The sequence below is a fragment of the Schistocerca piceifrons genome, chromosome 7 (assembly GCF_021461385.2).
Source record: "Schistocerca piceifrons isolate TAMUIC-IGC-003096 chromosome 7, iqSchPice1.1, whole genome shotgun sequence".
In the NCBI taxonomy this organism is placed as follows: domain Eukaryota; kingdom Metazoa; phylum Arthropoda; class Insecta; order Orthoptera; family Acrididae; genus Schistocerca; species Schistocerca piceifrons.
The window spans coordinates 89,127,605-89,142,436 of NC_060144.1; the positions used below are offsets into that span (position 1 = coordinate 89,127,605).

Genomic DNA, 14,832 nt, shown 5'->3' on the forward strand with positions numbered 1-14,832 from the left:
TGAATTTCTTAAATCACAGAGTGTTTGGCTCTCGTTTAAAGCTTAACAGTTCAGAGACCAGACATTTACGTCATTATTTAAAATTTTACTATCACATTTGCGTGATGTATTTTAAAGTGTCACACGCACAAAGAAGACAAATACTATATGTGAAAGCTTAGCTTTTCTTGTAGCTGTACTATGTACATTAATTTAAACCATTAATTTTTCCTATTTGTGTTAACGCTTCATAATAGTGGTGTTGCTATTGGCTGACGTCACATGCCCTGTTCTCTGAAGATCTGCTGTCATCGCCTGGCGAGATCACGTGATATGAACTATGACTGGCTTAAAAGCATCGCAAGCTTGATTTCACTAAAGTGCTGTGATTGGTGGAACTCAAATACATACTTTCGTAATACGAAAATAGGCAGCGTACAAGTTGCTACACATAGCTTGTCCCAAAACGTGTGTGCGCTGTGTGTTTGTTTTCTAAAGCACCCGGAAGTTCTATGCCAGTCTGTAAAACCTAACCCATTCAAAGATTTATAAGTTTTACAGTTCCGAGGGAAAGTTTACTGTCAATTAAACAGGGAAAAAGTGTATTTTCACCCAGGAGAAAGTGTACTCTTAACCGGGAAAAACCCAGGATATTTTTTTTCCCTTGTCCCCGTATACACCCTGGTTCTCTCTGACACATACCCGAGCAACCATTTGTTGTGTGCTATCACTATGCTGACTCCTGCCCCACAAACCCAATTGGCAGCTTTCTAAGGCCAGATGGAGGCTTTACTCCTTCCTGGTGATCTTTGACAAACATTTCTTCAGCTATGACAACCAGACAAACATTATCCTTACCACCATGGAACATTCCTTACCTCACACTACATCTTTACCGAGCCGTGTCCCAGTCCCTTGGTGGTGTGAGGCGTGCTGTGATGTGATTCATGCATGGAGACGTGCTCTCTGCTTTTTTAACCATCATCCTATGATTGGTGAACTGTATTCATTATAAACAGTTGCATGCACAGTGTCATCACATTCCTGAGGATAGCAAAAAAGCTAGCTGCACTTCATTTATTAGTTTTTTGAACAATTTCAGTTCCTCTTCTGTCATGTGGGGCAACCTCCAACAGCTTTCTGGGATGAAGGCCCATTCCCCAATTTTGGGCCTGACTGTAGCAGATGATGTCATTGTAGACACTATTGCTGTCTCCAGTGTGCCATACCCGGCCACCCACACTGTGCCTCTTTGTTCGATGACTTACTTGACTGTCGTATGGGACTTGTCCTTCTCTGTAATCTCCCAGAGTTTGGTTTTGGCTGTTGCTCTGGCAGCTTAACTTAAGGCTACCTGCCACGTTCCCGATGGGTGGGAATCCTTCGCCACCTTGGCTTTGTGCAGTGGCCCGTATTCATCATGGACTTCATTCGCTTTCTAAGGAAACTACTCCAGATTCAATCCATTGCTATAAGTTTCTCAACCTTCACACTCAATTTAGTGATAATACCTTCGTGTACACCGAAGGCTCAAAGACTGACCGTGTTGTTGGATGTGCCTTCGTCATTTCCACTAAGAATTTTTGGTATCAGCTTCCAGAACACTGCTCAATATTTAGAGCAGAGCTTTTTTCCCTGTATCAGGCCACACAGTACATCCAGTGACACAGGCTTTTTAATTATGTCATGTGCTCTGATTCTCTTAGTCACTTTCAGAGCCTCTGTGTGCTGTACACCATCTATCCAAGAGAGCTTCCACTTTCTCACCCTTGAGGAGGCCGCTGTGATGATTATGTGGGTTCCTGTTCACTTCTGTCTGATGGGTAATGAGGCTACCGATGCGGCTGCCAAGGCTGCAGTCCTCCTACCTTGACCTGCTAACTTTCCCATTTTTTACAGTGATCTCCATATTGCCACTGTTGGCAGGTGGTCTCATTTTGGCGTCACTACTGGTCTTCTCTTCAATAAAACAAGCTCCGGGGAATTAAACCTTCCCCAATGACTTGGCCAACTTCCTCTCGGCCCTCTCACTGTGAGGAGATAATTTTAGCTAGGTTGCTTATTGGGCACTGTTGTTTTTGCCATTGTCATTTGTTAGGAGGTGATCCCCCACCCCATGTGCTCATTGTCGTCAACCTTTGACTGTTCGCTAGTTCCTATCTGAATGCCCTTTTTATAACCTCCTTATGTTCTAGTGTATGTTTGCCATCTGAACTATCAACTGTTCTAGCGAATAATGTACAGACTGTTGATGGCATTTTTCTTTTTGTCCACATGGCAATGTGGCAAAGGAAATTTAATCTTTAGTTTGGGACCTCCATTGTCTCTACAGCGTATTTTATGGACCTTTATCCAAGAGGAAGTTCATGTTCATAGTTCTTTCCTTCCATGAGGTGAGCTTAATGTGTAGTCGCTTTTAACTTCTTTTTGGTTTTAGTGTTCTAAAGTTATGGCTTGGGTGCATATGACCTCAGTTGTTTTTGTGCCCTAAAACAAAACAAAGCAAAACCCCCATACTGTTGCTGAGCTGTGCAATACACCTTCAGTGCTACTCTGTGCATCCAAACTAACATGTCCGTTTTCCTGGTAGGGAGCTCTACCTCCCACAGTAGAGGCCAAGGTCTGGAGTCATGATTGCATTTCACATTGTGAGTGTCTGCTCTGAACCTAACTTGCTCTGCTGTTGCCTCACAACAAGGAGAAATCATGTGCACTCTGATGGTGTGTACCACATCGTCGGATCTTTCTTGACCTCTCCTTCATGCTGAAAGACTCAATAAACCCTGTGGTTTTTCACTGCTTCTTCCCAGATGTTCTCAGCGCATTTCTGTGCTTGGATATGGTATACACTGACAACTCTACAGATGATGGGTGAACAAGTTTTGCCTACACGCATCCCAGATGCACTGAACTACACTCCCTGCCAAATACATGCAGTGCATTCACAGCAGAATTGTTAGCCATCTCTGGGGCCCACAGTCACCTTCGTTATTGCATTGGTGAGTCATTCTTAATTGGCAATGGCTTCTCGAGTAGTCTTCAGGCTGTCGACTAGTGCTTCACACCCATCGGGTGTGACTACCCAGTATGTCCTGTATGACCTCCACCACATTGGAAGGTCATTCGTCTTTGTATGGACCCCTGGAGACATCGGGATCCCAGGGAATGATTGGAACTAGAGCTTTGGCCGACTCTACACAGACAATTGTCAGAGACTTGGAATTTGAATTGATGTGACCCGGTTTCTCTAAATAAACTATGAACGAGACCAGACTGTTTCAGTCCTCCCTTCGCACCTCTCACAGGGAATCTACTGTCTTGTCAGCCTCACATCAGTCACACTTGGTCAGTCCGTGGCCATATCCTCTGATGTGAGGATCCGCCCCACTGTCAGTGTGCTGCCCATCTCACTGTGGTGTCTAATTTGGCTGCCCTATGGTGAAATCTTAAACTTGTAGACATGCTATCTCTGGTGCTAGTGAACGATGCCAAAGGGACTGAATTTGTTTTATATTTTACCTGTGAAAGTGGGTTTTACTCCTTTCTGTGCTGTAAAGCATTTAGCCTCGTCGGCCATGTAGAGGGATTGGGGGGTACCCCATCACCTGCTCCAACCCGAGGGGTCCCATGGCTGCTCCATCTGGGTGCCCTAGCCTGAACCCTTCCCTTCCCAACTTTTCAATTCCTCTTATTCTTTTACATCTGTCATCGGTTGATAGACTTGTCATCATTGTTCTCTTTCCTGAGAGCTTGTCTTGTCTGTGTATCTAATTATCTTGCAGCAATGGAGGGTGTGCCTGCAGTCACGTAACATGTACTGGGGGCTACCAACTACTTTCTCCGTGGGACAGCTCTCCCACCTTTACCCTTTTACCCCTCTAATTGCTTCTGTTTCTTGGTTTCCTTGATTCTCAGATGCAGTAAAATCCATTTGGATTTGTCTTTTGTGTCCTCCTCTCAGGGGACTGTTCCTGGCTTTGACACACACAAGATTAAGGGATCAGTGATCTCAGGGCTTGGCCCTTTTAACCCCATCAGTCCATCCATCCAGTAATTAGTATTCAGTAATGGGGGTAGCCTTACAAAAAGATACACAGTATGAACAGATACGAGTACATACAGGCAGTGTATCAGCTGAAAGATGCAGATAGTGTAAATGTGGAACCAGTGACACAGAATGAAGTAGAATGGACTTTAAAATGGATGAAACATAATAAATTCACTGGACCAGATGATGTTCCAGCACTTGAGCCAGTGAATTACGGACCAAGTATTTTATGGAAAATGCCGGCATATTTCTTTAATCAACTTATTAGAGTGAAGAGCTACTAGTGGATTTTAATATTTCTGTAATAAATTCCATTAAATAAAAAAGGGAGGGCAGACAGACAGGATGGGTAATAATTATGAGGCATCAGTGTAACAAACTTGATAGAAAGGTTGTATGACCAGATTTTGAGAAACTAAATCAGTGCAGAAATTGTAGACATGGAAGAACAGAGTGAGTTTAGAACTGCCTGATTGTGTATTTACAGTATATTCTCCCTGTGCCAGTTCATAGAAAAAACATCTTATTAAAATTTGGAAACCCATTTAGTGTTAAGATCTCAAAAAAGCGTATGACATACCACCAACCAAGCTATACTGTTGCCTAGTAGAACTGGAGAAAAAAAATGCAGTAAAATGGGAATTCAGTTAGAAGACCAAAGTTTATATGCAATTTTATTCACAGACAACTAGGTGATGGTTGCGATTAATGAAGACATCTCCCATATAATGAGAAAATTAATAAAAGAATGTAGCAAATGGGGACTGAAGTTGAACATCAAGTTGACACAATACTTAATCATGGGAATGCAGTTGGTAGATCTTGAAATAGCAGAGAATGTAACAACTGGTAATTGAGAAACTTACAGATACTTAGGGAGTATAATTAGTAAAGACAAATCATGTGAGGATGACTTGAGAAGTATATTGTGCTTGAAAGGAGAGCAATATCAAAATTTATCTCCCTTTTATAATACACAAAAATTGGTTTCAAAACAAAACTTCATATATGTAAAGGTATTGTGGAGCCAATTACCTGGTGAAGAACTACAAGAAGATTAAAGATGTAGAAATGGACTTTCTGAGATGAGCATCAAGGATCTCTCATGTGGAACATAGAATAAATGAGGATGTGCTGAAAGTAACACACAAGCAAGGTGGTACAACGAATGAAATAGAATGCATATTTTATGATTTAGACACTTCATAAGAATGGGACAAGAAAGAATACCGAAAAATATATTTGAAAATATAATGTAATTGGATAGATAAAAAAATGTACTTACCAAGAGGCTGCAGGAGAACAAATGTGAATGTACACTGATAGACTGAAGGTGCAGAGGAGACCATGACTTAAAATGTATTCAAGAGATAGAAAAGAGTATAAGAAACAGAAATTTGATTATTGAAGACACTCAGACTGGTTATTGTTGAAGACTGGTTATTGTTGAGGCTGAGATGAGTGATGTAACAGGACGCTTAGGACTCTTGCCAATATATACACTGAAAGATGTTAAGTCAAAACAGTGCCCCTGAAGTAGACAGTATTCCCTCAGAACTACTGATATCCTTGGAGGAGCCACATGACAAAACTATTCCACATGCTGTGCAAGATGAATGAGACAGAGATCTACCCTCAGGTTTCTAGGAGACTGTAGTAATTCCAATTCCAAAGAAAGGAGTTGCTAACTGGTCTGAATATTACTGAGCTATTGGTTTAATAAGCCATGGTTGCAAAATACTGATGAAAATCACTTACAGAAGAATATGAGAAGCTGATCTTGGTGAAGATCCGTTTGGATTCCAGAAAAATCTAGGAACACATGAGGCAGTACTGATCCTGCAACTTATCTTAAGAGATAGGTTAAAGAAAGGTAAACTTACATTTATAGCATTTGTAGACTTGGACAAAGCTTTGGATATAATTGACTGGTAAGTACTTGTCAGAATTCTGAGGGTAGCAGGGGCAAATTACAGGGAGAAAAAGGTTATATGCAGTTTTACGTAAATGAGATGGTGGTTATGAGAGTCTAGGGGTGTGAATGGGAAGCAGTCATCGAAAAGGGAGTGTGACAGGGTTGTAGACAATCTCCAGTGTTGTTCAATCTGTACACTGAGCAATTGTAAAGGAAACCAGAGACAAATTTGGAAAAGGAATTAAAGTATAGGGAGCAAAAATAAAATGTTTGAGGTTTGTTAATGACATTGTAATTCTGCAGATACAGCAAAGGACATGGAAGTGCTATTGAACAGAATGTACAGTGTCTTGAAAGGTGAATATAAGATGGACATTAACAAAAGTAGAGTTAAATCAGGCAGTGGTGAGGGAATTAGATTAGGAAATGAGAAACTAAAATTGAATTTCAAATTTGAACAGTAAAATTACTGATAATGACCAAAGTAGAGAGGACATAAAATGTAGACTGCCAAGGCAAGATGAGTATTTACAAAGAAGAGAAATTTGATAACATTGAGTATGGATTTAAGTATTAGGAAGTCTTCCCTGTCAGTATTCATTTGGAGTGTAGCTTTGTACAGAACCACGATGTGGACAGTAAACAGTTTAGACAAGAAGAAAATGGCAGCTTTTGAAATGTGGTGCTACAGAAGAATGCTGAAGATTATTGAATGGATAGACTGTGTTGCTAATGAGGAAGTACTGAATAGAATTGGAGAGAGAAGAAATCTGTAGCATAACTTGACTAAAATAGGGGTTCAGTTGATAGGTCATGTTATGAGACATCAATGAATCATCAATTTACTATTGAAGGAAGTGTGTCTAAGCATGTTCAAAGAAATGTGGATTCCAAGAGGTGCTTGGAGACGGAGAGGCTTGCACAGGATGGAGCAACATGAGGAGCTGCATGAAATCATCTTCAGACTGAAGACCGCAATAAGAGCGGCCTGATTATTATATGAACTGACAGTTTTGAGTATTTTATATGAATTGATAACTACAGTTGCTCTAACTTGTGACATATATTTATGATAAGACTAGAAAAAAACAGAATAATAATAATAAACACCAGATATTACAGCAAGCATATTATTAAAGATCCCAATACCACAACAGATAAATGCAGACTTTGCAAACAACAAATAGAAACAGTAGATCACATCACAAGTGGATGTACAATACTAGCAAATACAGAATACCCCAGAAGACATGACAATGTAGCAAAAATAATACATCAACAGCTTGCCTTACAACATAAACTTATAAAACATGTTCCCACATACAAATATGCACCACAAAATGTACTGGAGAACGATGAATACAAATTATGCTGGAACAGAACCATTATAACAGATAAAACACCAGATAACAAACCTGACGTCATACTCACCAATAAAAAGAAGAAATTAACACAACTAATCGAAATATCCATACCCAATACAACAAATATACAAAAGAAAACAGGAGAAAAAATTGAAAAATACATCCAACTGGCTGAGGAAGTCAAAGACATGTGGCATCAGGATAAAGTTGACATCATACCAATTATACTATCAACTACAGGAGTCATAGCACACAATATCCACCAGTACATAATGCAATACAACTACATCCAAACTTATATATGCAACTACAGAAATCTGTAATTATTGACACTTGTTCAATTACCTGAAAGTTCCTAAATGCAATGTAACATATACCATACAGTTAAAAGGAAGTCACGCTTGATCAAGGTCCGTGTCACCTTCCCTTTTTAACCAGACATAACGTCTGAGACAAGAAAGAAATAATAATAATAATAATAATAATAATAATAATAAGTTAGGTTAGAATAATAATAATAATAAGTTAGGTTAGAATAATAATAATAATAAGTTAGGTTAGAATAATAATAATACATAGGACAATAACTGAGGCATTTGAGATTAATGTTAATCACAAATGCCTTGGTTATTGTCCTATTGCTCACTCAATATTGTTTTTGTCCTTGTGAATTATGATCTGTTTATTTTTGGTTGTTATGGGTTATACATATGTAATGGAGTAGACTCATAATATTCATTATGATTTGAAGCATAGCTTAATTATTGTTGTTACTCTTAGGAAACGGGTGCCGCAGCTGAGTGTTGTCAGTGTACAGAGCACGAACATTCCTCCTAAAGAGATCGTCACATATGCTAAGCAGACACAGACAGCACATACAGGGCATGAAAGAGACGGTGAGTTTGTGGCTTCTCATTGCTAATTTGTTGTTGCACATGCTATATTTTTATTCATTTATTTTCATTTGGCAGCTTCAATAGCTTATTGGTAAAACACATGTTGCTTGCAATAACAAGTTTTGCAACAAGATTTTGATTTTTGTAATCACAACATTTGTTTCTCGAGTGTGTACTGTACAAATAAGGCTTCGTGGAAGGTAGTCAACTGAACTGTGTGAGAAGAAAGATTCTTTTTTTTTGTGATAGAACTAATATACTTATTTGCTACATAGTGTCAACAATGCCAGTTGATGAAACATAAAAACAAGAGTATTGTGGGAAGATCTAAAGATAAGAGAAAACTAGAAAGTTGGTCTACTGAAATAGAATCCGAAGGGTTAAAAAAGACAGACTTGGAGCGAAGAGTGAGAGTGAAGTACCCAAGACTAAAATTTGATCACACTAAATAAAAACAAATGAGAGAACTCGAAGTGCACAAAACTCATTAAATCCTTAATAAATTTTAGAACTGATTCTTCTTGTTCTGAATTGTTTTGCTTTGTCAGTTCGACATGTAATTGCTTTACTATGTAACTCATAATTCGTATTAAAGGTACACGAAGGTTAACCCTCTTTTTCTCCCTATCTCCGTAAGAGCCCACACACTCCCAGTCTCCCTTCCCCAACAACATATCATATACCTTCATCTTCCTCCTTGCTCCCTTCATTCTCTCTCCTCAGTTTCAGTTGCACAGTTGCATGTGGTGAGTCAAACTGAGTTCAGGCACTAATCAGAATAATCATACAATGAAGGTTTTCATGACCAGATGTCTTAGCTGCTGTTGATTCTTCCGGGTTGCATGGCCGTGTTCCATGAAACTTTTTCATTCCTAATGTTTCATCCAGAGCTGTACTTGGACATATTTATGTGATCACAGAGATAATTCTTGTCAGAGATAGAATTTAACTACAACTGCCATCTGTAAAAAGTAAAACTATTAATCAACTCTGTAGACCCACAACCATATGTCACTAAGTCTAACATGTGTAAAATATGGGAATAATTTTAATAGACAAGAAGAATCCAAGAAACTCTGTGATACACGGACAGTAGATCTACAGAATTGTTAGATAAGTTTTATCTTTGACAGACAACAGTCAGCAGTTAAGTTGTATCTCTGCTGATCACATGTATACTGTTCTGTATTGACGACATTAATTTATTCATCCTCCAAAACAGGAAACCAGGAGGCAGGTGCAGTGGTAGTGTTTAGGTTACATGAAGAAAACAGTAACAGAAGAAATTTGTGAATTTCAGATGCTGTGGGCAGCTGCCCCAGGATAAAAGTTTGTCCAGTGAATTACCTGGTAACTCCATTTGCCACCTAGGCACTGTTGTAACTTGCCACAGCCAACTGAAAACTCAAACTGGCATGTCTTAGCATATGCAGCAAGCATGATCCTCGCTCCTTATAAGTGCAACATCAGTGAACTGATGCAGGTTAGAGTGAGATGGGAAATGAGTAAAACTGCTGAGATAGTGGTCCCCAACTGCAAGAGAGAAGTATCCACCATAAGAATGTCACAAAATGATGCGAAACACTTGTTGCTAACCTTGCAAGGGAGGACAGTGGCATTTAGCTGTCAACTGAACACCGTTTCTGCCAAACAATGAGTTTGCTAATATGTAAAGGCCAGGAACAATCCATCTAGAGACTACGAGAAGGTGAAGGATCCAAACATGTTTGTCCGGACACACCAAGGACATGCAAAGCCAATTGCCAGATTGGTCGATGATAGTAAAGTACCAGTAGGGTTGGCGAGTCGACTGCAGAGTGGGAGAAGCATTGGGCTTCCAGAACCATTTTACAACCCCACATTTTCGTATTCAGAGTAGTCTTTAGTAAGAATCTTCAGACGCCAACTAGTTGCTAAATGCCAGCTCGGATAAGCTCCGTTTAATTCTCCTTTCTCGCTTGGAATGCTACTTTCTAATGTTTGCATTTTAAGATGCTTCTAGTGATTGCTATTTTTGCTATTCAGACACTGACTTCTGTTGTAGCAACAGTCAACCCTTTACTTTTTCTCAAGTTTGTAAATAGCCTTCAGTGGAATAGTCTAGTCCAAATGTAATAAATAATTACTATTCAAACCCTTGAGTTCTTCGAGTCTCATACAAGTATTCTTATCGAGTCCCAAAACCCCCCTCTAAGTAGGTGACCTGTGGCAGTGTTTGCCACTGAACCGAGAAATCACCTGCCACAACTGGAAGTTCGTCACTCTCCGTTTGCTCCCTGACTGCTTGGAAATTGTACACTGAAGTGAACCCCCTCAAGTCCTCACACACTTCCTCTAGTCTATGGCAGTACTACACGATACTTGTGCCACACCCCTTTTATGTCTTTCTCCAATACCCGACGAATCGTCAAGACTCAGTGTAACTGAGAGCTGCTCTGAAAATATCCAGTACAACTCCAGACAAAATGTTAGAAACAAGGATTTCATGGGCCACAACCACACAACCCTGAAGAATCAACAGCAGCTAAACTGAATAATACACTGATGGAAAAAAATTGCAACACCAAAAAAATTATTGAAGTATAGCATGTTTGTCTGTGTAACATATTTAAGTGATTAACATTATAAGATCACAGGCTAATGTAAGTGCAAAATAAGCCATTAAAAAGGTAAAATGCTGGTATTTTAGCAACTGGTGTAACCACCAAAATATTGCATTCAAGAATTCAAATGTGCATTTATTGTGTTGTACAAGTGCCGGTTGTCAGTTTGTGGGACGGAGTTCAATGCCTGTCGGTCGATACGGGGACGGTCAGTGCTGTTTCTGGATGATGCAGGACTTGACGTTCAATGATATATCGTATGTGCTCGATTGGAAACGGATCTGGTAATCGAGCAGCCCACGGCAACATGTCAGCACACTTCAGAGCGTTATTGGGCTACAAGAGCGGTATGGGGGCGAGCATTATCCTGTTGGGAAACACCCCGTGGAATACTGTTCACGAATAGCAACACAACAGGTCGAAGCACCAGATCGGTGTACAGATTTTCAGTCAGGGTGCGTGGGATTACCACGAGAGTGCTCCTGCTCTCATACGAAATTACACCCCAGACCGTAACTCCAGGTGCAGGACCAGTGTGTCTAGCATGCAGACAGGTCGGTTGCAGGTCTAACGAACACACAGCACATCAGTGCCCCAAGGCAGAAACAGCTTTCATCAAAAACACAACAGACTTCCATTGTACCCTCCAAAGAACTACCACTTGACACCACCAAAGTTGTAAATAGCAGTGTTTGGAGGCAGTGGAATGCGTGATGCAGGGTATCTGTCTCAGAGCTGTCCTTGAAGAAACCAATTTGTAACAGTTCGTTGTGTCACTGAGGTGCCAACTGTTACTCAAATTGCTGCTGCAGATGCAGAGCCACATGCAGAACACAATGGTCTTCCCCCTTGGTAGTGCCACGTGTCCATCTGGAACCTGGTCTTCTCGTCACTGTACATTCCCATGTTAACCACTGCCAGCAGTCATTTACTGTGGCTACATACCTGCCAGGCCTTCCTGCAATATCACAGAAGGAACATCCAGTTTTTTGTAGTCCTATTACACAACCTCATTCAAACTTGGTGAGGTGTTGATAATGCCATCTTTGTCACCTTAAAGGCATTCTTGACAAATGTCAACTGCAATACAAGTGCTGTTGTTATGCATTTGGCATGAGATTTGAATAGACATCATCTCTCAGATGTATAAACATGCTACCAACTTTCGCTTAAATTGCACAAGTTCTTCTTGGTGTTGTGATTTTTTTTCTGTCAATGTGTATTATTGTGTCAATCAGGTTAATGAACAGGCTTTTAACAATAATTAGTAGAAACTTACAAGCATAGACTACATTGACAGTAGATGAGAATCTTTTGTAAACAAATTATTTCACAAACTTTCTCAAACTTGATGTTACTCTTTGTACCTCCGATTTCCCTCTCTGCTATGTGTGTGGCATGTAGCTCATTTATATCACCTACATTCCCACCTGGCTGGTTGGAAGTGCTATTTTTAAATGGGATTTGTTACCAGTAGTACAGTGGCAGCTGTGCTTGCAGTTAAGCATTTCATACTGGGCTGGAACATGTGCAGTATAAATTATTTGGCTTATTTTGTAAAAAAGTTCTCCTTTGATGGGAAAACACTAGGTCTGAAACAAAAATATTATGTTGTAAGTGAACATGTCACAACAAATTATGTCCAGAAAAAAAATTATCCATATGACTAAATACATAAATAACCAAACAGTAATTGCCCTTATGACCATGCAGGAATGATCTAATTTGATAGAATTTACTTTCATGCATCAGTATCAAACTGTTTGTTCATATTTGTCTGCTTAATTCAGTTTGCAAGAACTCTTTTTGACATTTCTGTGTTTCCTGTGTGTAAAGGGATAAGGACATTTTGTCTGCAGTCAATTCTGTCTTGTGTTACTTTTTAGCTGGAATAGGATGAGATAATAACTAATACCATGAAACTATTTTAATTTTTTTTTCACTAATCATTGCTGGAACTTAAATAATTATTCTACAAATTCTCAGAAAGGCTATCCTAAAGCATGTAACAAGTTTGTGTTGCATGATACAATAAATAATCTGATGGTGTTATAATGTGTTTCTGTATTTTCTCCTTACCCTTAAAACTACAGCATATAATCTAACATACTTGATCTGATTAACTGCTCATATGATTGTTTCCAGATTCTGACCTACATTAAGATCTGAACAGTAACACTAACATTGACTTTTATCGCTTTGCTTAGAAGGTTACAATGAAACAGTGGAAATACTCCCAATGAATATATGCCTTTATCACAGTCTGCTGTAATTTTTGAAGTACAAGTTTCCCCATACATTCTGCATTTTTTAAAATATAACTGCAAAGTATTATAAGATTGTGGCTGTATATTTGTGTCATTATTGGTGTTTCCTGTCCCACTATTGTTTCATCTGTCACATGCTAATGCTTTCCTTCTGTCAATCTGTGATGTCACCTTAGGATTTCTCTCTTGTTGTGTTTGTTGCTAATATTCCTCTTTCTCTACCTATTTGTAGTGCTTCATCACTGGTTGATTTTGTTTCAGTTTTTACTTTTCTTCTGTACATTATTTTTGAAGTATGTTAATATGTTGGTAGGATGGCATCAACGTATTGTTGCTAAGCTCATCATACATTAGGAGTATTGTCCCCTTACCCCAGTCAGCAAAGACTAAAAAAAGGTCAACTGGAAGAAAAATAATTAGTGTAGTCACAAATTTTTGTGGAGTCTGAGGAGGGAGTACCATGAGCACATATAAAAATCCTGACTGATAGGGTGGAGTATTGAAGTGAGATAGTCGGAGGGATTTAAAGGTCACTCTCTAATGTTTTTCTTCGAAAACTGCGTCCTCTAGCAAAGATGTTTCTCAGTACAAAATTAAAATACATTAAATTTCCTACAACAGAGGTCTTATTTTTTCTCTAGGACAAATATTTTGTGTTGCAGGGGATGGGATAATCACAGATTATTAAAAATATTTTTCAACAATATTACTATTTCTTTAAATGAAATTACTTGAAAGCAAATATTAAATGAACATACCACATCTAAGTGCAAGAGCCATATTTAGGGATACATTATGTTCCGGGGGTGTAAAAGTAACAGGGTGGGGGGGGGGGGGTAGAAGTCCAAGGGAAGGTAGCTCACTGGATTGTGTTCTTGCACTTCCTTCTTTCATAGGTCTGCAAACTGGAGATCAAGCAGGTGATTATCTGCTGCACTGTCACAAGAGGCAGGTACAGGGTGTTTGACAAAGTTGTACTGTCCTACACAGTGCACCTTCGTGGTCACTGGCTATGCCATGCATAGACGTGTAGGGGGGACAGGGGTGATAATTTTCCACATAGAATGCAGATATGAGTTAGTAGTAATACTAGTGCAAGAAACACATACACTTTATTAAGTGGTTACCTTTTCACAATTTAAGTGAGCTGTTGTCTAAATAGCTCAACAACTGGTGCTGTCAACGTATTAAACGATGTTGATTTCATTGTTAGCACTGTCACTGGCTGGAATACTTTTGACAGCATGAGGGGTATCAAATTCATCACACCAGCCTCATCTCTCCCAATGTTTGGAGAGACCAGCGGCATAAATTGTCTCACTCTGTGACAGAAGTAGGTCATTTAGGTGTTAGAACTTCAAATATTTCACCATAAGACAGGCAATGCATTACAGCAGATTACTGTTGGAGACTTGAATGTGATCAGTCCCATTCATCAAACATACCCACACCGTTGTAGAAGATATATTGTGGGTGTATGATAAGTGGCTCCACTTAGTGCAGCCCACTCTAAAAGTGTCAGCAGTTCCTTAATGCACTGCAGTGTATCTATAGCACAGTTACGGGTGAAAGAAATTCAATAACTTCCTGGTCATTCATTAATTCACCACCAGGTGACTAAAACACATTTACATGGCTTTATAACACACTGCATAGAAAGCAGCATTTACCAATCAGCGACATCACAGTTTACATAAAAGCTCACTTAACAACTGCAAATAAGTACTCATTTAATAAACTAAAAATAACTTCACCTGTAA

The 14,832-nt window shown here is 39.3% G+C and overlaps 1 protein-coding gene across 1 annotated transcript in view; it reads left to right on the top strand.

Annotated features, from left to right (window-relative positions):
* The window catches only part of LOC124805283 (cytoplasmic dynein 1 intermediate chain-like), a 180,216-nt gene that overhangs the window by 64,320 nt on the left and 101,064 nt on the right, over positions 1 to 14,832 (top strand). Inside the window, 1 exon segment of the mRNA XM_047265795.1 lies at positions 8,087 to 8,202. Coding sequence (XP_047121751.1) covers positions 8,087 to 8,202 — 116 coding nt within the window.